The sequence below is a fragment of the Pararge aegeria genome, chromosome 7 (genome assembly GCF_905163445.1).
Source record: "Pararge aegeria chromosome 7, ilParAegt1.1, whole genome shotgun sequence".
Classification (NCBI taxonomy): Eukaryota; Metazoa; Arthropoda; class Insecta; order Lepidoptera; family Nymphalidae; genus Pararge; species Pararge aegeria.
In genome coordinates, this window is record NC_053186.1 from 11,381,275 (window position 1) to 11,407,162 (window position 25,888).

Below are 25,888 nucleotides of genomic sequence, written 5' to 3' on the forward strand. Positions count from 1 at the left end.
CTAGATGGCATTACTTACAAAAATATATTACCTACATGCAATATAGATGGCGCCAAATATTTTTAACCATTTCAAATGAAATCACAAAAACTTTGAAATCACATATTATTTATCCTAATTTATTACGTACCTAATTCTAACATTTCTAAGCTATGGCACGATAAATACACTCAAGTCAAAAAAAAACCTTGGAAATCACATATTATTTATCCTAATTTATTACGCACCTAATTCTAACATTTCTAATATGGAGGGTAAAGGTAAGGAGAGTCATCTTATATGGGAGAAAAGTTGAAAAAGTGTCCAGTGTATACGCTAAATAACAGTTCAAAAATCCTCCACAATGGCGCTGGTGGATGCACAGGGTATGGTATGAATGTAGCAATCGTAGATGAATTGAAGTATGCCGAGTTAAAAAATTTAATGTCATTATCGACTAAAGTAGTTAATTATTGAGAATTTCAACAACTTACGTTGTACAAAATATTGTGGTAAATATAACCTTACAGATTTATTATAACCAAACGTGCGTTTAGAGTGATTTTATTTCGTAAACAGTAAATAGTACGGTATTTATATTTGGCGCTTCTTTTAAGAGTTACTCTGATGCAAATGTGGCGCCATCCTAATTTAATACATTTTGACGACACTTTTTCATATACACAGATGACTCTCCTTACCTCTACCCTCCATACTTCAAGGTAAACATTTTTATCGTTGACAACACGATACCAGAGCGGTTCCTTGAAATGTCAAATTGACATTTTAGTTTTGACAACTAGACCACGGACAAAAGAGGAAGCCGCAAGCGAGCAAAGCATAACTAGGCTCATAGCGCCGCATCGCGTTCAATTCGCAAAATGGCGGATGGCGGCGTGGATATAGATTTGTACGCCGATGATATTGAATCCGATTTTAATCGACAGGTAAGTACTTGGAATTCAAACTTAAGTTACGTTTTGAGGTGTTTGAGATATTTGGGTTGCAATCGAAGATTTTGCTAAGTTGCCTAACTCGATTATCGGCGTGGGTTACAGGACGACTTTGGAGGGGAAAATGTGGATTTGTATGACGACGTAATCGCAGCGCCGTCTAAGAACGAGGATGGCGACGGGCCGCCCAACACTGGACCGCCGCAGCACCAGCATCCACCGGAGGAAACGAACGGTTCGGTTCCTTACCATCACAACGCTCCCAATCACGGCCATCATGGCCGACGCTTCCAACTTTACGTCGGCAACCTCACTTGGGTTTGTACCTGATTTTCTCTTTAGTTATAATATGTAAATATAGGACGTTATTATTAAACTATTATTTTTGAAACATCTGTTGCATAAATACGGATTTTATTAGGACTGCAATCATATAAGTGTTGATATGAACGACTCTTCGTTTTATTGATTTTAGGAATATAAAACCTAACGCGTAGTTTGTGAAGTTTCTTTATGATAAAGCTATGCTAATAAATGTTCTCAGTCCAGTTTTAGTCTTGACACAAAAGAAAATGTGTTAGTACTTACATGCTAGTTTGTATAATCTAAATTTAGCTCATTCAATACAATAAGATGGCAGTCCTATGATAAGTAACCAAATGAATGAATTAAGTATAAAGTAACTATCTAGGTATAATAAAATTTTAAAGACTGGTAACTGCTTCTATAGCATCATATTATTGTTCTGTAAAATTTCTTTACATAAACCATGTTTAAATTACTTTCCATTTACTTAAAACACCTATTTATAATGCAATAAAAGAACAAGCAAGTTGAAAAAAATGTTGTCCATTTAAGAAGAATGAGACCTAATTAAGCTAATAGTTGTGGTTGATAACAGTAAATTTAAAAAAGTAGGTCCACGTACATCAATAACTACCAAGCGTAAGGAGTGAAACTTTTTTGGTTCATTTTTGTACACTTAGATTTGCATAAAGGTCAAGTTGACATTTATTTCTGGGCCAGCATTGTGGCTGGCATAGATCCTGGTTTTAAATAGTTTTTCCTGTGCTTAGGGTTATCCTTTTAATTTACTATTTTCTATGGTGCCTAAAAGAGTTTCATTTCAAAATAAAATATTACCATAATAAAACCCTAATGTAACTAATTCTGAAAAACAAGTAAACTTTTCTTTATTGACCGGGACTAATTCAAGCCATCCTTTTTGCTGAAAACAAGGTAAAAAGTATGGTATGCATAGTCATGGCAATTTAGTGAAGTTAAAATGTACATCAATAAAATTAACTTAATGAAGACTACAAACTTCCATACATCCTGTATAACAATCTCAAACAGTGATGTACTACAGTTAGAGATAGCTCGGTAAAATATAAATGTGTTAAAGAAAGTTGCAAAATGGTTTGCATAATATTATGTTAGATATAATTGCTTGTATATCTAGGGAATGCAATGTAAAGAATATATCTACTTGTAAAAAAAAACTTAAATTAGCAACTAACACTTTATTTGTCTCGTAACTTATATTGTTATTTCATGACCCAGGTAGCATTTGTTTCCACATATTTTATTTCATCACTGTAGTTGCAGTTTAATTTATATATAAGAAACATGGCTTTTATAGATTTAAATGATTATTTAATGTACATGCTTTTAACGAAGCATTTAACTTTAAAGTGTAAAGATATGTTACAAGACATTAAGAAATTATTTGACTATGAATTTATTCATTTGGTTATTTGATACAGAAATTTAGGTGTCATTACATTTTGTTGAAAATATGAAATGTAGTGGCTTTAATAATACGATTTTCTATTATGTTTGCCTATATATTTATATCAATGATGCTAAAAATGCATATAAAACTTTTATATAGCAACATTTCAGGTCAGGAAATTTTTTATTTTAATCAAAAACTGTTTTATAATATGTTTAATATTGTAAAGTTCTCATAACATCATTTTTACTATGTATCTAAAAATAGAATCGTTTCAGTAAAATGTGTATGTAAATTGTAAAATGATTACTGCTAGAATACAAAAATTTTCCTGTCTTCATTTATCAAATCATTTGAATTCTTTTAAAATTTAAATGTTGCTATATAAATTTAGAGCAAAAACAAGTTGAGTTTAGTATTTTACAAGGGAAATTTGTTCTTTTGTTGAAAATAAGATTTATAAAATTCAGTAGAGTTCGAGTTTTCAATTAAATGAGTATACAATTAATAATATAAGCACTGCAAATATTTAAAATAGTGAGTAAGCAGTGTATGTAATTGTACTAGCTATATGTTGTATTGATGGAAGTCCTATATTCACATATCAATCTACCTGTTATTTATGTTTTTTTTTAATAATGTAGTAAAAACATTCTTTTGGTAATATCCCCAAATATTAGTTGTGGGTTTTTTGTTTATCCTGTTTTGTTTATATGATGGGTATGTTATCATTTGTCAAAGTCTCATATTACATTTATTAATTCTATAGCAATAGTGAGTATGTGAGTTCTTACTATTACAATCACTCTAAATGCTCATAGGTGTTTAAAGTTTAGTTTAAATGCAATAGATAGTTTTAAGCATAACTTGACTTGTTTTTGCTGCCAATATACACAAAAATAAGATTTAATAAAAATTCAGTCATATTGCTTTATTGTGATAAGAACTTTTGTTCTAAGTTTCAAACAATCTGAGATACACAATTTAGTTTTTAATCATATTTATTGGTAAAGTACTGGACACTTATGTGGTCTGATCTATCATGGTTATATTTGATAAATTCGGGAATTTTTCATTTTCATATGAAATGTTATGAACGTTTTGGCTCTGATTTTAGAAAGAGATATTTACACTTTCCTCATGTAATTGTTATGGTTTTTAACGCAACATTTAATATTTCACAGTTCTATCTCACAAAGATTGACTCATTGTACTATCACAAGTGTATTTGTGTGTTAGTGTTTGTATGTATAGTAGAGTTAGCAACGAAATGCAAAATTAAGTTTATACATATTTAAAATTTATTTTTTGAATTTAATACATTTCTCTTAAGTTAATCCTGAGTCATCCACATGATTATAAATATTTTCTTTATCAAGACATGTTGCTAATAATAAAATTTAGAAATACATGACTGATAATTAATTAATGTAATAACAAACTACAACCTATTGTTGTGTAAAACAAAAAATAATACCAATCTAAATTGTGGACTTTTTTTTTAACCAGGGTGCGTTAGGAACCCTTGCTGATGAGTTAATAAATATTACCAAAATATTTTAATGTATATCAATTAAACAACAATATAATATAACAATTTAATATTTTATTCCATAATTATTGAATCTTTGTCAACTTTCATTCCAAATTTCATTAGAACCTGGCCAGTAAAGATGGTGTGAAATTATAATGCATTTAGATACTTCAGCTGTATTATCTTAATATATATAAATCTCCTGTCACGATGTTTGTCCGCGATGGACTCCTAAACTACCTAACCGATTTTAAATTAAATTGGCACACCGTGAGCAGTCTGGTCCAACTTAAGAGATAGGATAGCTTAGGTCTTTAATTATAAAATTCAAAATTCATTTATTTCAAGTAGGCCTAATATAAGCACTTTATAGTCGCAATTTTATTTTATTGCAAATTATTTGTCTATGATTAATCGACAGTCACAACTCACATGTTATATATAAATACTACTATACTCATTTAAGGCTTAGCGACACTGAATACTTTAAAAACAAAATCAAACGCAGACGAAGTCGCGGGCAACAGCTAGTATTGTATAAAATGCTGAACTGCAACGGTATCATCATCAAGCTTCATACTGGAATTTTGTTATATGGAAAGTTTAGCAACCATCTAAACCAAACAGACTTCGTGAGATAGATCTATTATTATAAATCATTTATATTTCTACAAAATATGTATTAGTAAAAGTTTGCTAGAAGCGCAGATTCTCTTTTTTATTTTTCTCTAACAAACAATGTAATTTGATGGTTTTCATTGTTTACTTTGATTCTTAGCATTATATTATACAGGTATTAAGAGTTCCACTGTATGCAAACCACTATAGGGAGTTTGTAGATATCTCTTAAAATATGGTTTTATGGTTTATCTGAACTTGTGTGCGTAAATGAGAGTATGGTGAAGGAAGTTTAGTTTATTTACTTATATACTTATCAAATTGAACTTTATTTATAATTTTGAATATACAGTTTTCAGTTTTTCGATTTGATCGCACTAATGCCGCTTCTTAATATTAGTGCAAAATTGGTTCCTGTGACTTTGCATTGTCACTTTGCTATAGTCTGACTATGTCGCGCTCACATCTGTTTCCGTGCATTATACTGTAGTTCATTTTCTTAAAAAATATTGAGTCATTGATTTCCATTGACCTAGCCAGGAAAGATAAATTTTATAATGAATTACTTAATTTTAATTTGAGATATTTAAGTTTATTTTTATAAACTAAACTAAATCTTTTCTAATAATATAGTGGAGTGTGTGATTTACAATTTTCTTAATGCATATCAATCTATAGTATATAATTTTTTTGTCTTCATGAATATACCAGGATGATATGTAGCAGGTCAAATTCATCAAGAGTTTAAAAAATAATTATATAATTAAGTTTGGAGTAGTTCTAAATTATTCTTGAAGAATTTGCAAAAATAAAATCTATTAGCTAGATAACTGACGAATTGCTACTCTGATAAAGGCACAAAACTCATTAGTCAAAGTTTCTGCACTACAAGGAGGAGTGATGTTTTTGATCAGATAAAAATGCGGGTGCGATATAGTGAGACTGGGCATCGCCGGAACGTATGTTATGTAATTGTTATATAGACATAGACATGAGAGTAAATATATATCCACAATTAAATCTAAATTACTAAGGCTACCGTTTTAATCACAGGATATAATCCAGTTGTCTCTAAAGTTACTAAATTGAATTATCTTAAAGTGGTGCTTTCGTTTTCAAATCTATATTCCCTGTGGATTAGGCTGTGCGAAAGTTCCACTTTTATATCTGATGGTAAATGTTATCATCCAGGGTGGCCAATGTGGTATACACACGCCATTTTAACTCAAAACTGACTCCAGCCTCAAAGCCTCAAAATGTGAGCCATAAAGCTAACATTTTATTACAGTGTCATAAAGTAAAATGTTTAAGATTTTTGTGAAATTATAATATGACAAGTAGGATGTAAACTACTGACACAAAAATACTAAACAATTCACTTGTTACTGGTCACATTTCAATGCTTAAATTTGATTTATGGTGTCTGATGACCAATAATTGCTATTTGTTTAGACTATTAAAAGTAAACAATCATTTATAAAGATGTTTTATAATTTTTTTTAACATCAACTCATAACAATATAAAATTATTTATTTTGACAACGTAGATGATGTGCTTTATTTATTTTCAATGCTTTTATTCTAAACCAGGATATTGGCTGATGGATTTGTATGACGGTTTATACAATTTTCTTTTTGAGCATCAACAACCAAAATCCTGATTGGCACCAAAATGTACTTTAACTGAATATTTTCCTTTATCAGGTTATATCAACAAGGTAAGAAAATGCTTGTACCCAGTTGTAGTATTTGATAATTGTGTACCGAGTTTTGTTATTACCTTTTACATGTCGTGTATTCTTCGAAATGCGACCTGTCCCGGATGATGTTGTAGTTTCTTAAGCTGGATTTCCATTAGTCATTGTCAAGTTATATTGTGATGCCTAAGAATGCCGATCGTGAAGCAATGAATTTTATATAAAGGCACTCACATCACTGTATCATGATAGATGAGTCCACGCTTTCATATGAAATTTTTAGTTTCCCATCGACCTTATTATGCATCACGAAGTTAATGTGATTCGTGCATTACTTGTTTTCTGTGTCGACGTGTTTGTTAGGTTCTATACACTATGGGGCTATTTGAAATAACTAGCGTTTAAACATCTGCAAGGATTGTTTAACTATGGAATGTGTCGGTTAAGTTAATTTTATGTATTAACTCGAATTGTACGGTAGTTTATTTCGATTTTGAAAAACGGTATCTATACACTATTTATAACGGCATTGGCTTGTATTTTCCGCAAGTATCATCGTACATTTGTTAACCAATATTACTAAATATATATGTTAAATATAACTGTCATGCATATGTATTAAAAGAATTCATTCTAAATAAAATTTCATTGTTTGAATCAAAACTTCAAAGTATTAAGAGCAAGTTTTATATCTGGTGCTTGGGTATTAATATCTAATTTAGATAATCTTGTTAATAAATAAATTTAAAATTACTGTTGATCTCGAAAATTAAACATACTAAGGTCTCCTATAAAATTTCAAATGGCTGAATTAATTTATCCTGTTGAATATTCTTTAAGTGTAAATATTAGTAAGGACCATTGTTTTTTTTTAGATTTGTAAATTTATTAGCCTTCGATATTGTCGAGGGGATTCGATCTCGTATTTTGCTCTTGTTTTAATTGCAGTGTGTCACTGCTTCATCCTCTTTGAAATAATATGGTTAAAATTGCGATATCAATGTGATAATGAAATAAAAGAATGGTTAAAATGAAAACTGTTTCCTTTCCACCCAATATTTCATATCAGGGATAATTTAATAGGCACGATTGTTATGGCTAGTAGACAGATGGATGGCTTCTTGTTTTTATATGGAAAGATGGAATGATTGCTAATGATGAATGTTGCGCGCATGTTGTGGGTAACAGAAGTATTTTACTCAATGTTCTCGCGGTCGGAATTAATTTGAGATTTAGTTTACCGATATTCTCAAAAAATTATGTAGGGTTTTATTTTGTGGTATCATTTGAGGTATACAAGACACTGATAAGAAAAAATAAACAAAACGAAAATAAACAAAACAGTGAAGTATGTGTTTTCTATTTCGCTTCGCGTTCATGAGATTGCATTTCCCTGAGTTTTGGATGCGTATGTTTTCCAGTGGGCGACAGATCAAGACATAGCTAACGCGGTCGCCGAAATTGGCGTTACGGACTTTCAAGACGTGAAGTTCTTCGAGAACAGGGCAAATGGACAGTCGAAGGGATTCTGCGTCATATCGCTGGGTTCCGACCAGTCCACGAGGATGGTCCTCGATCGACTGTCCAAGAAGGAAATCCACGGTCAGCACCCCGTTATAACGCTGCCCACTAAACAGGTAATTATATTATTAAAATTAATTTCGTTACATTAAATACAATTATACACAAAAATTAAATTGGTCTAAAATATTACGAAGCTGGAAATCCATGGTCATCCTACTATTGTGCTTAATATATTGTGAAATTTGTGAAAAAATTATGAAATCAATCTTTGGCACCACGTTCTTTAAGTACATAGCCACTGGAATGTTTGACCAACGGTATCCATATTTTTCATTCTGAAACCTAAGTTTCCAACTGAGTTTCATGTCAACTCTTTTACAATGACGTAATGTACCTATAAAATGGTTTGGCCGTTACTTGATTGCAACTTTCCTAAGTGGGCTATATACAGAATAGCCCCTGCTGATACGACCGCTCATGTACGTCATCCTCCACCGCAATAATAGTTTGAAAGGGTGCTTCATGATACATTCCATTATTGCATAGCTTTTTCTTCACATCAACTTGCAATACCTATTCGGGAAGGGATTTAATCTAAAATCGTGTTCTTTAAGTTTCAAATAGATCTCATTTAATTAAGAGTTTCAGAGACGACTCTTCAAAAAATTATAACAAATCAACTGCGATTGCTGCTGTCGCATAAATATGTCTATAAATATGTATGTTATTCTTGGAGTTACGCAGTAGTAGTTCAAGGTAGTAGTTGCATATTTCATCTCGACTGGAAGCTAGTTTTATTACAAAGTATTTAAGCTTGATTTATATAAAAAATGGTTCAATAAATTATCATAAGTTTTAGGCATGTCAGGTAATCTAAGGTGTACGTTCACAGGCGTTGAATCAATTTGAGAGTCAGTCGAAGACAAGGTCAACGCCACCGGGGCCCAATGGCCCCGGCATGAGAGGACCGCATCCTGGTGGTCCACCCGGACCGCATCCTGGAGGTATATAACAAAACTACTATTTGAGAAAGTAATTCTGCACCTACCTTTTTTTTTTTTAAAGAATTTTACTCACGGAATTATATTTGTTTTCAAGTATCAAAAAATAGTAACGTCCAAGTAATAACGGCACTTATATTTTTTGTTTTAAAAGCTTAAATTTGAAAGCACTTCTGAAGCAGGCGTTGTTACCGTAAGTTCAGAATTTACGTCTTTAAAACGAGTAACGTAAGGTGATTTTACTCCGACGTTATTGTTTTTGATATTCGAAAATGACAACGTTTGCCATCGTGCATTAATTTTATCGAGAGCATTGTAATCTTGTTCAAAGTAGAATTTGCCAGCAATGAAAAGTAATGTCTGGAATTTGATGAACTAAGAAGGTCTCTTAAAAATCGCATATCTTTATTAACCAATTAAATTACGAGATACGAACTAAAGGTGCAAAATATTTATATAACATACTATTTACAACAATTTCAAGTGTCAACCATGCAATGTTAATCGTATCAAAGCGTTTATCTGAATAAGGCATATTAAAAACATTTCAGTTGCCTTACTAAAATTTACTTTAAATTTAATATGCTGTGGGTAAAGACATCAAAGAATTTGCAATTCGATTCGTTTCGATTTGTGATATCCTATGTAATACATGTTTTAGCAGCATATGCAGTAGAATGCAACCCCTCTTAGTGCCATTCATCGCGTCATCTATTCATTCTTATATCTATGATAAAAAAGCACTTTCATCCCTAACGTTTAGGATATTCTCAAAAAGAGGTTTACCCAGAAATAAGACAATGGTGAAACGACAGAGATTAAGAGTATGATAAAAAGTTACAAAAGTATTATGTACCGTTTTAGCTTAATAAAAACCTGTGTAGGTAGGCATATAAAGATACTCATGTTGGGCTGTCTTATCTAATCAGGAAAGCATATAATTTCGAATTTTTCGTTCATGTGTCCATCTATAGAATTCTTTGGAGGTGGGCCCAATGGACCAGGTCCAAATGGCCCGCGCATGATGATGCCTGGGCCAGGGCCCCATCATCAGCTACGAGGGCCTCCGCCAGGGCCGCACGGCCCCCCTCCGCACCACATGCCACAACACCAGGGCCCTCCACCACATCATATGCCTCCGCATCAGGGCCCTCCGCCGCACCAGGGTCCCCCTCAACATAGACCGCCGATGCAGGTAAAACTAGTTTATTTATTAAGTACCGGCCAAAATAAGTGAGAAATATTAAACAAGAAAACACTTATAGGAGAGACCTCTTTCACTGGTAGAGATCTTTTAGGCAAAAGGAGTATATTTTTTTAAATAAATATTCAAAAGTAAACAATGCTAGAATTTTGAAGACTTATAAAAGTGCGTTCCTATTTGGCAGCTCTGACAAAATGTATGTTTGCAGATGTAGTTTTTAACAATCTTATTAGAAAAAAATACTTTTTCATACTTTTACGATCTTTAGTAAGTGCAGTACTAACGCTTAGCGAATCTTGTTACTTGTACACAGTGGGTCCGTTTGACACGCTTCCCTATTTGTTTAGCAAAGTTATACCTAAGCGTGGCTTCAGAGTCCTTCGTTCATCGGTCCTATGACCTTGGAACTCCATTGCAATCAACGCTTGAAAATGTATTCTGAGCTTTGCTGTTACATACACATCTCACTTCTGATTCGATTATTTAGATACTCGGAGCGTATCGGTTACGCTAGGAATAATATGAGAATTCCTCCTATAGACGTTTCTGTTCTCATTAGTGTTGTCAGTAGCTTCTCGATTTAATAGATAAACAGTTTTAGTAGTTCGGAGAAGTTTAGAAGATTCCTGTGGGTCAGCGATGCTGTATGGGTAATATCAATTATTGTACTTCCTTCAGTTCCAAGGACCGCCGCAAATGCAACGCGCTCCCGGAGGTCCCCCAGGTGTCCCGCGTGGAGGCCCCGATTGGCCTAGGCCCCATCACATGCCAGCCCCCGCTCCGCAGTACGGCCCCCCGCAACACCAGATGCCGCATCAAATGCCCCCGCCGTCGTCGCATGCAGTATGTATTTGCCGTTATTTTTTAGTACTGCACAGCTTGTGTTCAGTATCATAGCACGAGTTTTTATAGTTTTCGAAAACAAAATTGTTATGAGAGTGACTTTATACGTCTGCATATTGCAAAACCTAACCATAGCGACGACCAGTAATGCTGTTGTAACGACTAGAGTGATTTAGCTTGATCATATATTTCAAGACATACAAACTCGTGCTAAGAGTACTGTTCCGAAAAGAAAGTACAAGCAAAACTATTGTTCGGTAATGTATATCGTTTATGAGAGCAACTAGATTATAATATGAATATGAAATTGTATGTTCGCCGAAGAGTTTTATGGTTGTCAAAAACGACCCATTCAACTTTCTACGGTCTACGAAGGACTTTGCATCACTTACGCAAGGCTCCACTGGATTTCTCTGCACAAGACACTACATTGTCTAAATAGATAAGGAAAAACAGGCACTAAAGTATAAGGTTTGTATAGTTTTTTTTAAATGCCATGTTGTTATTTCGTTCGTTTTAGTATTTGTGCTCCTCATGCCATCATAGATGTCACATATCAATCTCAAGTTGAGCGACTTTCCATAAAGTTGAAAAACATGTATACTTGTGTTAAAAGTATCGAGCGACATGTAGACAGCAAGCTTGACGACTACTGTGCTTCTATCAAATTGATCCAAATGTGTGTCCGAAGTAAACTTGCAAAATGATGACGATGCTCCCTAAACACGTGTGGGTACTTGAGCGATTAAATGTCGCGCATCGATTCGCTAGTTGTCTTTATATGCTTGGTGATTGGCTTCCTGGTTGGTTCTATCGAACTGGTTGTTATGTGTACCGACATCTCTGGAGGAGCCTCACGCTTCGGGTTATTGCAAATGCAGAATGCGCCCGGTCGACCGGGTCCAGGCGGCGATTGGAGCGACCCCGATATGTCCCGGCCGCACATGCCGCCGCACGCACACGGCCCCCCACCGCACCACGGGCCGCACCATATGCCTGCGCTTTCGCCGCGTGCGGTAAGAATCGGAACCTTTGCACATGACAACATTATGTTAAGAAGAAATTAAAGAGTGCCTACTGTGAGATTTCCTACCTACGTTTACTTATACGATCGCGGGTAAGTTAACTAAGATTTATAATATTGGGAACAATACCGTCACTGGATGACGCTCTCTCGATTCTATATAAATCGTCGTTAATTTTCACGCTATCTAATAGGTAAATGTAGTTAGAAATATCACATTTTGCACCTAAGTAATTGAAGAGTAAGCACGTCCCTAATGTAAAGATCTAGAAAGCCTTTGCTTCCGTTCTAGCCACCTCCTATCCTAGTACGTAAAAATCAAAATTGAATAGGCATCCTCTAGGCTAGCAAGATCCACCAAAATCCACCTTCATCATCAGTAACAAACCTGTGTTATAGTTTTAATTTTAAAACGTTTAAAAATTACAACACGCGAAAATGTTGTCATGTGCAAAGGCGTTTGTCTATACTATTGATCTATTGTTATAGAAAATCCAAGATATTACGAAACCAAATAAATTATCGTAAAAGTGAAAAAACAAGACAAAGAGGTGGATTTGAACTTTATTGTCACTGTTAAACAATTTTTATGAAAAAAGATTTGTTACAAGAAACTTTGTTTAAAACTTAGGCAAGTAACATTTATATTTCCTTTGATTTTTTTTTTATTTTATCGATCTTGGTTTTTTTATATCAATGTTTTCATCAAATTTAGCGTGAGTGGTTTTGTGGCTTCAAGAAAATAACCACAGGTAATAGGATCAATCGCTGAAACAATTCAATACAATGCAAACAGTTAACATCGATGAAAGTACAGTAAGTAAAGACACTGGTAGCGTAAGATGGATTATAAATAGGTAAAACTTTTATATTATCTATTCAATCAATTTACTTCATATGTAAAAATATTATGAATAAAAATTTTACAAGTAACCAAATTAACACATGGGAGGCTTTGTTATTTATTTTTTAACACTGTCCTATGCTTTTAACTCTACACATTTATAAAGCAGTCTCTTCGAATGGTTTAAGCTGTGCGTTAATAGATCATTCAATCAGTCTGCCACCTTTTCTTTGTTTATATTAATAGCACATCTGAACCTTCTTATAAGCAGACTAAAAATGATTTTCGTGTTCTTATGCATAAATACTATTAAAGCATGCGATGGCAATATAAATATAAACGTACTCCCTGATATAAAGTGTGTCTTTGAACTAATCTACTAAAATATAGTGTAAATAAAAAGTAGTCTATCTAAACACTCTAATGATCGGTTTGATAAAATCCTGCCTCTAATTTTATAAGTTTTGTTTGATAACTGACAGTATATTTTATTTATAGCCTCCCGGGCAAGGCATGCCGCCGCCTCATCATCAGCTGCCACCGCACCAGCAAGGTCCACCCCGAGGCCCCGCACCGCTACCACAACATCCAGGTAAGACATAAACATGTTCACTGCTATTATCAAGGTCACCCGTGCTATCATCCGCTGTTATGAAGCCTTATGACATTAATATTGTGGCGGTCCCCACGTTACCAAACTAGAAGAAGAAGAAGAAGAAACAATTTATTGCACGTATAACATACAGGAAAAGAAACAGTAAGGAGTATACAGTACACAATGTAGACATGCATTGCAAGAACGGGATAGTGCCAAGAGTGCATACTAGATGGCGCCACAAGATCTTACATCGCGCTATCGAAGTTCTGACAAACTTAAGCCATAATATCTACATTTTCCAAAGGAAGTGGTTCTGTCCCCGAGCACAAAACCGTCAACTCGGAGCAACATCTTCACCGAAGCGCATCACCATAGCTCCAATAAAAAAAATATGCACTGCATATCGAAAAATAAGCAGTATGAATAACGTGGGCGATAACGTTCGATTCTAAATTCGAGGTTAAATTCGATAGCCTTGAGAAACGCCATTAATTATTAGATGATAATAATGTTAAACGTTCTCTACACGCGCTGTCATAAATCATTGGCGCGCTAGGTACTGTTGCGCTCTCCGTTGCACTTAAGGTACTACGGTAGCCATAGTGGCGCACCATTGTCTTGTTCAAATACTATGTATGTTATGAAACCAGGACTCGGTTGGAACCCTCGTAGCTTTACTTTTAAGTTTACGAATATGGTTATCGCCATCATCTTACTACCATGTACACATTTCCCATATAATGTACGTATCATAAGTGCCATATACTATATGCCATATTATATACTTAAATTAAGATATTTTTCATTTTGAAAAGTGTATACTGTTATTAATACATTAGTTGTTGGTCATAACAATATGACTGAATTGCTGACTGACTGAATTGCTGTGTTCCGGTCTGAAGGACTTTGTTGCTAGTGTAATTATGGACACATGAGACTTAACCTAATGGTTAACCTAATGGACTTGATCGGCATACGGCGGCACTTTGTAGGCCCTGCGAAGGGTTGGTCTGATTATATGCGATTGTTTTCCATTTACCATTGGTGTGGGCCATATGTTTGGTTCTATATATAAGTTTTTTTATGTATAGTAAGTAACAAATATATTTGTTACTGACTATACATAAAAAAACTGGTTCAGCTAAAAATGCTTCTGTTTAAGTTGGCTTTGGTGCTTATTTTTTTCTAATTTTGTGTAGGTGGAGCTCCAGCGCCGCACGTGAACCCAGCGTTCTTTAACCAACAGCCACCAGTGCAGTCCGCGCCGGCCGTGCAGCCACCTCCGCAACCCGCACCGCCCGGTAATTGCCAACCATCAACATTAACAGCATCATAATTGTCATCATCATCATCATCATCTTCGACATTATTTTAAGCATGATCATTATTACATTATGAGTGTAGTTAGCCAAAATAATAATCCCCTCATGAGATCAAACATCATCCTATGAATAAAGTTCACAGGTATGAGAAATGGTATTTAAAGCCTAAACCCGCTGCATCAATGGGTTGTTCCCGGTTTTATCGATTATTATTATCACTTGATAAAAGACGTCACGCATCGACTTAAACATACTCTCTAGAAAAAAAGGCAAATTTTATCACTGACTCGTACTGAGAAGTAGTAGAGAATAATTTTCTGCTCTAGGAAATATAATCCAAGACTTCAAATCTGAGTAGTGTGGAGTAACAGAGCTGTAAATACTTGTGGCGGTCCCCACGATACCAAACTAGATATCGCTACTAGATCCTACATCGCGCTATCGATATTTTAACAAATTAGGGCCATATATACTATAATGTTTTAATCCTAGCTTTGGTAACTGAATAAAGTGAAGATGATAATGATAACCAAAATAGTTGCGAGATTACTGTGCAAGCGTATTTTTCCTTTTCGCTCACCTTAATTGTATTAGTCTTAAACTAAACTGGTTTTCCGCCAGGACCAGGGGCTCCATACGGTCATCCAGCTCACGGAGTTCCGCCGCCTGCACAGGGCCCGCCGCCAGGGGCCCGCCAACCGTACGGAAGACCACCAACAGTAAGTCCAAAAAAATTATATGTTAATTTTATGGAGACCGACAAGGGGTGGATATGGGTTTATCATAAATGCCATATACTAAGTTACCAGCACTATTAGCACGTTACCATTTTAGATTGCATCATATACCAGTAATTACTATGCTTAATTAAGTATTAAGTAAATAAAAAATATAAAAAAATAATAATAAGAACGTTTAAATAATCTATACAGAGCTACCCCGGTGGCGCAGAAGCACGTCCACCCCACCACGCCGCCCCGTTGGGACCGCACGCAGCCCCGCACGCGGCGCACCCCGCCCACCCCGTGCACCCGCCGCACCCCGTCATCAGCGAAGCGGAGTTCGAGGAGGTGATGGGCCGCAACCGTACCGTGTCGTCGAGCGCGATTGCGCGCGCAGTCAGCGACGCGGCGGCCGGCGAGTACGCGTCCGCCATCGAGACGCTGGTCACCGCCATCTCGCTGATCAAGCAGAGCAAGGTAACTGACTGTACCTAAGCTATTCTCATCGTCTATACCCCACTAAAGTTTTCAATCAGTGTGTCCTTCCCGTCCTCACTTATGGCCCAGAAACGTGGACGCTTACGAATGGACTTATCTACAAATTTAAAGTTACTCAATGAAGAGGGTGTGTTGGAAGTTTCCCTGAAGGATAGAACTAGAAACGAACATCCGCAGGAGAACCAAAGTAACTGACATAGCACAAAACATTCTGCAAGTTGATATGTATTGCAATTGGCAGTCAGAAAAGTTCTAGAGTGGAGACCATGAACAAGCAAGAATATGGGACGCCCTCAAGGACGATGGATCGACGACATAAAGAGAGTTGCGGGGAGTAGTTGGATGAGTACTGTTTTTAGCGGCGCTTCTTGGGAAAGGCCTATTTTCAGCAGTGGATGTTTACAGGTTGAAATGATCATAAATATGTGCCCATAGCACCTCTAAATTTTCTGTGTTGTGTATTTTGAGCAATTAAACAGCACATGATTTAACAGTGATGGAAAACTTGCAGGCCATAGTGTACTCTATGTATTCTCATAAAAATTTAACACGCCACCAAACTGCACTTGGCCTGCGTGGTGGATAATGACCTAAAGCCTGCTCATTGTGGGAAGAGAAGGTGCCCTGTAGTGGGCCAGTAATGGGTTGATATGATGATGCTATAACGCCATTAACAATCACAACCGATGTATCGAGTTAGTGAGCAATAATTTTATAACTAAGAGTCTCAGTTCCAGCTTAGTGTAGGGAATAGGTGGTCTCCACCCGCGTATCTCGCAAACTACAATATTCCCTTTGTCCCGTTTATTGTCACTCACTTTTGATAATAATTGCTAAATCCCGGCAGCCCGCATTTGAGCAGCTTTATGCGTGTATGCTCCAAAATCTTCTGTGTGAGAACGCACTCCGTATTTTCCCAGCAACTGTAAGTCATTTACGCGAGTTTGACGAAACTAAATTTAGAGTTATTTAAATACTTTGAAATATCGAACTTTAATCGTACAAAATTGTATCCCAAGATCTTTGCACGACGAACTTAGTCTTAAAAACATAATTTTTATTTGTTTGTTAACTTGTATATTTTTCACAGGTCGCACATGATGATAGGTGCAAGATACTGATCTCTTCGCTCCAAGATACTTTACACGGCGTTGAGACTAAGTCGTATGGGGGAGAGAGACGGCGATCGCGTTCGAGGGAGAGGGATGCAAGAGCACATCACCGTGCCCCGAGAAGGAGGGAACGGTCCGCGTCACGCTATAGGGACAGGTCGCGTGAAAGAGAAGATCGGGATAGGTGAGTGTATATTTCTTGCATCCCTGTCTCTCTTATGTATACTACATGAGACGGACTGGGATGCAATGCATACTGTTTGATTAAGGGATGCAAGGACGCATTACAGCACGTCGAGACGTTTAGTCGCTCAAAAAGAAAAAATATACTCTAAGGCAGATGCAAATCTGTACAGGTAAGTTTTCAAGGGCTACACTTGTTACAAAATTATTGCAATAATAAATTCGAAATTATTTCAGTGGTAAAATTAAATTCACTGAAAGTGTGAAATAGAGTCCCCACAGTTGTAAATCAATTGAATTGAAAGTAATCGCTTTGATTACAGGTACAGGGAAAGGTCGAGGGAGCGTGATCGTGAACGCGACCGTGATGCGTAAGACTTATTTTTATCAATAGGCCTTGTCATGTGTACATTACTTATCTGTATGTAACGGCTAGAAGTGATCTATTTCTACACCAAACGCAATAAGTAGAAGTAATGTTGATCAATTTATTTTTCCTAACAACGTAGAATAAAACTGAGTATACAAGGCTAGTTAGAATAGGGATTTCTTAAGGTACTACCTATAAAATTATTATTAAAATTCGATTTAGAAAACTGCTGAATTTCAATTAAAGAAATCTAAAATAAAATATGGCAACCCTAAATAATTGCATTGACTTGAAATTTCATTTACATTTACGAGTATATGTGTTTGTGTATGAGTTGTGAGTTATGAATGTTTTAATATTATCTAGGACCTATCTATTAACATTTCGCGTAAACGTATAAGTCGTTGCTGTATACGTTTAGGGAACTCATATTGTCTGAAAACTGATAATTGTCAGATGAAAAACATATAATTTCTTTTTGTTTTATATCCATACGTAATATGAAAAATATGATAATACGAACACAAAATACAACACCTGGTGGCAAGAATCCTAGATAAGTTAGGTTATATGAGGATAAAAGTATTAATCTCAGAAAAAAGATACGTGGCCAAAGTTTTGCATTAGTATGAATACTGTAATATACCGTCGGCTTATTACCCTCTTTCCAACTAGCCTTGTATAAAATAAAACTTGCTCGCGACTTCGACCGCATTTGTTTGGGTTTATTACTAATACCGCAGAAACCGTTTGTTTTTCCAGAATAAAAATTATTCCATGTCTCTTCTTAGGATGCTATTTACTTCCTGGCCACATTCTATTTTGTAGTTAAAGCGTAGCAACAGGCAAACAGAGTTTTTTCAGGATTAATGAAACAAAAGAACGATTACTTAAATATTTACAGACATACAAAATATACGCTATTAGACTGGTATTTAGAAGGCAGGTTTTCCTTTTTTTATTTATTAGGCACACTTACAAAATACACATTTAACATTTAAAAATGATTACATATAATCATTAGCTGATGTGTGTGTAAATAATTAGCATTTAATGTCATGTATACAAACAAAAAAAAAAGACAAAAAAACCATAAAACTAAATAAGGGGAATGTTTATCCTCAACCAACCACAGAAGCACGATTCCGAGTAAGCTTCAGGATAGATATTGAAATCTCTTGCTTTTACCTTGAAGAGAAGCTCGTGATCGATCGAAAAACGACTCATATAAAACAGTCCAATTAGCTGCAGTCGTGAAAAAACTTGTATTCGGGCAAGCGATGATTGGTTCTCGCAATGTCCAGATCACGGTAGTTGTTTCACTTCCGCCGTAATGTCAACTTTTTGTGTACAGTGCAGTCAAGCTTAATAAGCTATACTCCGCGAAAAGCAGGGGAACCTATACGGTTTAATTTGTAACCAAACAGATCTTCCGCAATGTGCTTGCTATAAGCGAAAAAAAAACATAGAAACATAACTACTGCTCCAAAATGGTCCTTAACGAAATCATAGCTTTGGTGGGAGTGGCTTATGAAGTGGGCCCCGTATGCGTATAGTGCGCCAGTCACAATGTTGACAGATTAACTGCCGGCTAAACACGGCTTGTCCCGTGCTGCATGACACACTTCCTACTTATTTCATAAATTCGAAATTGGCACAGTGTATAAGAAAGACAAACGAACTTATTTTAATATTTTTTTCTAAATTTAGTTAATTAATTGATGTCATGTTCATGAATAAACGTTATATATAAATCCCTCCGATACTTTTCCTCTATTTATTTTACGATTTGTTTGGTTGTTTTTAGGTTTTTTTTAAATATCGTTAAATTAAGTGTATTCAAGACTTTATTGCTCTTACTTTACTATTATTTTCTAAATTAATTTTATATATTATATCAATATATATTTATTTTGTATTTTGAATAAAGAATGGGTTGTGGAACTAGAGTGGCAATGGTGAGGTATGAATACGATGTTGATAATAGTTGACAGAGTGGCGAAATCACACTGAAAATAGTGTAGTGTTGGTAGACCCCATTAGGTGCACGGCCGTCATACGGGGTGAGAGGGAGTCGCCGGACTCAGCGGCAGAAAACCGAAATGTTCTTACAAATCTTACGTCTAGCAGTGGACGTATTTGTTAAAACGATGATGATATTGATAATTTTAGAATTTAGACACTGATCTTAGACTAATGTGTAGCAAGAAACAGTTAATTTGACAGACCAAAAGATTTGGTGCAATATATGAATTATTCATTATAGTGAAATACTCTTTCCAGGATCAATACTTTTAAAGAAAGAACGGCACATACGAAGTTATGATAAAAATGAATGCAATGACTACCATAAGATCAGCTTAACTTTTAGCTTATTAGGCTATGGAGAAGAAGATAAGAATTCTAAACAATATAAATATATAATGCACACACATGTGCAAACGCATATTGCACGTACTTAGGGTTGTCAATACTTTTCAGATTACTTTTATATAAATACTGTTGTTATAATTATGGTTATTAAAATTATAAATCGACTATTAGTAGTATTTTTTATGAGTAATAATATCCGAGTACACCTTTCCAATGACCTTGTATATTCTTAAGATAATATGTATTTTACTAGTTTGTTAATTGGTTAACACTCTTTAATTGCAGATACTACAGGGACTACCGTGAGAGGGAACGTGATAGGTCCAGGTCTAGGGAGCGAGAACGTGCGGAACATTACAACAGGGGACACAGCCGGACGGAGGAGAGGTAAGCGTATAATTTATATACTTGGGGCTCTGGGCTAAGATACGCGCGTGCACACATAAATAAATATGTCTACCCATTTTCTCTCATAACAATAGGACGACTAAATATTAGATAAAATGATTTATTACTTGTTCAAGTAATAAATCATTGCCCTGAATGATTTGGTTTTTCATGACAATTGGTTTGAAATGTCCATGTCAATGTCCATGACATTGGTTTGTAGCCTCAGTTGTAAGTTTATGAATGTACTCATCACAACGATCACTGCCTTGTTCAAATTTTATATGAACGCATAATACTAGAATAAAAGACTGTTAATCGTCTGCACAATACAAATACCTTGTGAGCGATTTTTCCTGTACAATTTTTAAAATATAAAATTTTCCCATTAAACTTCTCATTCCACCTAGTTAAAAACTCTTTCAGATATTTAATATATAACGTATGCACTGAGGAGAGGGAACAGGCGGAGCAGTGCGAATTAGTTATGGCTGTAGCAAGTGTCCGAAATTGTCGCTCACGAATTGGTCTGTACAGTCACAGAAGAAAATGCCTCCCAGACAATGTTTGAGTCGTCTAACTTAGACAACAAGGCCTAATGATGATTTTCATGCCCTAATATCAAACAGCTCTTCTATCTTCCTACCATGGTTAAGGGCACCAAAATATGGTAGTTTACCAACATTTTAAAAACTACTTCCTTAAATTTAGACCCTCCGTTGCACTACTTTCGGAGAAGAATTTTGAAATAAAAAAAAAAAAATAATCAAGTAACCGTTAAAATCGGTACTGTTTTTAAATATGCATAATCTTTTATTTTTAAATAAGCTTATCAATTGTTCTTTTAGAATATTTGAGATTTCAAACTCGAAGAAAAGAAAATGTGTCACGATATAACTAATAAACTCATAAATGACAGAATACATAACACATTTCGTTTTAGTTACCATTGAAGCAGAATAATATGTAATATATTATGCAATACAAAATTTTACATAAAATATTAAATAACTTTCAAGCTTGGTAAATAACTAGTCTTACATTAATATCTTATTACTCCTAACACTTCCATCTAGAATATCTCGTAGGCTACTTTTAAGAAGTTTTACTTCTGCCGTCTGTGATTTGCGCAGAGTTTTTTTTTAAGTTTGATTTTTTTAGTAGGCCACGCAAGTCGAGCCCTGTAGAGCCAGCGGTAGAGAGCAGTGCGGGTGACACCAGCACTAGCAAGAGCAGGACGGCGGCGGCGCCGTACTACGACGAGCGTTACCGCGAGCGAAGGGAGCGGGACCCGCCACCCGCGGACAGGGACCGTGACCGCGACCGCGAACATCGCCGGGACGCCAGGCACTAGCTACATACACCAGCACCACTAGCACAATAGTGACCAGTACGCGTAGCATAGGCAGGAGACAAAAATCGTATCACCCGATTATTATATCCACTGACAAGGAAAAAAATAAATTTTCAAGGCATAGAAACAGGGGAAAAGGAGAACGTTGCCCCGTTTGATATTATTTACAGCCATGCATCATTTTCAGAGAGCGGATAAAACTTTGGTTATTTTGTCCTTTCCCAGTCAAGAAAATGTCTCCAGCATGCTAGCCGTGTAGTGCCTCTAGTGTAACTTATCAAATAAATAAACCTAACTTTGTAGTGACGTAAAGCTATCTAAATTTATTGGAGCTGATAATTTTGACTATACAAAAGGACGAAATGATAACTGTGCTGGAAATGTGCTGGCGCAACTTTACTCCATAGTTAAGTACTTTAACTTGAAAAGTTACACTTGGGGCTTAGAACATTCGTGCTAACAGTCTGCATACTGTATTCACATTATCATTTTCAATAATGGCTTATTATAAAAAGGGGTTTTGGATAATTTTTGTAAAAAGTGGCATGATATTAAAGTTTAACGCCAGATTAAAGAATAACATAAATGTCTTATTGTGTTATTTTTTATAAAAATAAAACGAGGCCACGGACTTATACAAATTATGCAATTTTACCCAAACTTCTTTGTAGATCACTTAAGCCACTTCAAAGTCACGTCGCGTAAATGTATGATCCTAATATGCGTGTTTTAAAAATCCTATGAACAAAGGTATATATCTTACATGAAAATGTATGTAATAATTTACATAATTACTAAAATTATTTTCGTTAGATTTAATAATAATTCAAAGTGGTGATGTACAAACAATTGCAATAATTTTGTCGGTGTCTAGGGAACTACTAAGCTGTTATTTCATATCATAGATTCATAATAAAGTGGTTTAACGTTATCTGTTGCTCTTATTCAACGTTTATAAAAAGATAAAATTCTTGACACAATTTATTTATCATAACGATGTAACAAGACAGTAAGCCTAGACGCAAATCACATAATTTTTATCACGTAGCAGTATAAAAACTTGTGCATACCTGAAAAGTTATACTTATTTGACAATATCAATATATCAGTTCATAAGAAATATTAAAAAAAGGATTCCGTGATGACCAGATCTATATAATAGTATTTAGGATGTAATTTTTTTTCTTTGTTCTTATGTATGGAAGTTTCCTTTTTTGAACTAAAAAGGGGCTACCACACTTTCGCGTCCAAACATTATTCCTGGTATGTATAACTTCTAAAATCGTACATAATGTTTTGGTCGGTTATATAATATGGACAGATTTTGAACTGCACCTAATAAAACTAAATTAAAAAGTTACCTGGCATAGTTATTGTGTTAAGCACCATCAAAAGGTCTGGCAGTTGGAATGTGTTTGGACGTAATAAAAAGTTAATTGTTGGATTAATAACACTTTTGGGTAATATTTTGATATCGTTATCCAATTTTTCTTACGTCATTTGACAGACTTAGACGTAACCCTTCTAGGATTATAGATAGTTTTGAATATATGTTAAAATTCCCGTTGTCTCTACACTTTACTATGTAAATCTGGTAATCATGGGCTCTTGGTTCATAATAGTTTCATATAATTTAATTATGAACATTCCAACGTTTTGAGGTTAATTTTAACCTTGTCTTAACCTTAACACCAAATCTATTAGGTATATTATTTGTGTTGAAAACTTTATATAATTTCATAGACATTATGTTAATCTATGTTTTATTTGAGTATGTACACTGGTATTTAATAGGAGTTTGATAAAATAGGTAGATGTTAGTTAGTTTGCTCTAGTAAGTAAGAATTTCTCGTATGGAAATGTTCCATATAAATTGACACTGATTTTTAGGATTACTTCCTCAATAAAAGAAATTGATGTATAATTTTAATGTTATTTTATTTTTATTTCACGATAATGTTGAGTTGAGGTTATACGACAGGCGAATGGAAGATGGAAGTAAAACAAAGGACTTAAAATCTCTCGATATCCTATCCCAGTCCACCGCCGGTCTTAAAACCTCTCCCTAGCGGAGGTTATGCCCATAATCACTAGCCTGGGACGACGGTTTGTTGATCGCAGTAGTTGGGAGTAGTCGCACAGAGGACGCCGCTGCCCTTCTCCGTTATGTTTCCTCAGTCGCCGCGTACGACACTTACGGTTAGAGGGATTTAAAATCTATCAATGATATATGATTTTTTATTGTATAAGGTCGTAGAAGAGCTGTTACTTAACCACATATAAGACTATTCATTGTTCCAATCGTTCTATCCCATTCATTGTTCTTAGGGTTAGGTTCTGTTTTAATCCAAATGACAGCTTAAAAACCGACCTTGTATATGGCCCACCTGATTGTGACTGGAAACTCATAGCCAATATTAACAGAGCAACACTTCGCAGGGTATGCGAGGGACATAGCCTGCACGCCGTTCAGACCGAAACATGGTAGACTTTACGGCGGTAGTAGTTTCACGGGCGACCCCTGTCACGAAAAGCTATATTACTACTTTGAGTTTTCCTACTAAGAGCCAGGTACCTCATACCATTGTATGTTTTTCCTTTTACGCCTTTGGTTTTCTAGAAGAGATCGCTACGTAGCACTGAGGTCACCAAATTGTACCCTCTTGCCCTAATATGTTTCTATCTCTAACTACTTCTTTTCTGTGATGTACAACAAAATAGTATCATTCATTCAATCATACCTACCTACTTAGGACAAGTTTTGGGTTTGTGCAATATCGATTTATCTGAAGGCAAGTAAATACCGTTTTACGAAAATATGATCAGAAATGCTCGCGGTTGAGTAGATAATCTCATGTATTAGGTTTTGCTTCTTAAAGTTCATTGAACACAGGTCTTTGCCTCGACCTTGGATGGACAAATCTCATAAATGTCACAAGCCTTGTGTAGGTAGGTAAGAATTAAAGCCACATAGGGTCTTCACCCGCGAAGACGAGAGTTTTTTCAAATTCATAAAGCAGGGTTTGCTCACAGGTGACACGCTTTAAGATATACCTTTTTTTTATACTTACAGAGAAGTTGGGGAAGTTCCGTTGGGGAAACGGAGTGGTTATGTGGGGTTGGAACTATAGGCGGAGGTACCTCTGTCTGTGACATTTTGAGGTCAATTTTACTGCAGTTCTTTGCATTAACATTCCTTATTTTCTTCGCGTCACTTCTACCACTTTAGGCTTAAAGTTTGTTTTGTTTGTTTTGTTTTTTAGCTTTTCTAATATACCTTGTAAAGTACCTACGAATTCTTAAGAGGTATAATAAAGTAAACAAGTTAATATCTGCTTGCAAGAATCTTATAATTTCCCTCTCAAAGTAAAGAGCCTATCGTAAAATCAACCCACCCACTTGTAAGAAAATTAACTGTAAATTGTTAAGAGGACCAACATTTAAGCAGATACCTACCCATTCACTTTGTTAGGCGTCCCCCAAACACAGGGCGGTGGCGGTCGCAGTCGCTGTGCGGAATTTACAAGGGATTTCCAACGCGCGATCGGTAGTCCGGACGCCAAAAATAATTACCAATATCTACAATTGTCTCGAGATGACGCATTTCTCATGAAGCTAACAGAATGGAGGCCCGAAAGACAATATATCATCATTATCATCACCATCATCGTTCCATTAACGATCCATTTCAGGGCATGGGTCTAGACTCAGGTTTTTAAATTAGGCCTTATTTAAAACGATGTCCATGTACGACACGCCCTTGATAACAATAATATTTTATACCTAATGTAAATCACCATCACTCGCTACTACATCAAACCGCTACCGCCTCTATTCGGTGATCGCTTTAATATTACTGTCGGCCGTGAAACGTTAAAATGTCTGTACAGGTACTTCAGATGTTCTGTCTATTAATTTTACGATCTTAATCTTAACTTGACAGGCTTTCTTGTTCAGAATAAATATCTACTTAATTGATCTAAACTGATTGAGTACTCAATTCACGTCCAAAA

General features: G+C 35.4%; 1 protein-coding gene across 7 annotated transcripts; it reads left to right on the forward strand.

The window, feature by feature from the left end:
* Positions 1–785: 785 nt before the first annotated feature.
* On the forward strand, positions 786–23,805 carry LOC120625260 (cleavage and polyadenylation specificity factor subunit 6). Of its 7 annotated transcripts, none has more exons than XM_039892267.1 (15): positions 786–926; positions 1,038–1,250; positions 7,938–8,153; positions 8,933–9,044; positions 10,016–10,236; positions 10,924–11,088; positions 11,970–12,104; positions 13,455–13,548; positions 14,754–14,855; positions 15,498–15,595; positions 15,809–16,075; positions 17,187–17,392; positions 17,715–17,762; positions 20,420–20,521; positions 21,683–23,805. In XM_039892267.1, exons 1-15 carry the CDS (start codon positions 861–863, stop codon positions 21,873–21,875), a joined length of 2,238 nt encoding a protein of 745 aa, XP_039748201.1. In that variant the 5' UTR covers positions 786–860; the 3' UTR covers positions 21,876–23,805. The 7 variants fall into 7 exon arrangements, with proteins under 7 accessions (XP_039748201.1, XP_039748202.1, XP_039748203.1 ...); XM_039892268.1 differs by having other exon boundaries at positions 21,686–23,805; XM_039892269.1 differs by having other exon boundaries at positions 15,504–15,595.
* Positions 23,806–25,888: the final 2,083 nt, after the last annotated feature.

What these genes read in the sequence shown, in the direction of transcription:
- LOC120625260 (XM_039892267.1), top strand. Translation starts at nt 861, where the DNA reads ATGGCGGATGGCGGCGTGGATATAGATTTGTACGCCGATGATATTGAA. An exon ending in TAACGCTGCCCACTAAACAG is followed by an intron (nt 8,154 to 8,932) that starts GTAATTATATTA and finishes GTACGTTCACAG; the next exon opens with GCGTTGAATCAATTTGAGAG. An exon ending in GAAAGAGAAGATCGGGATAG is followed by an intron (nt 17,393 to 17,714) that starts GTGAGTGTATAT and finishes CTTTGATTACAG; the next exon opens with GTACAGGGAAAGGTCGAGGG.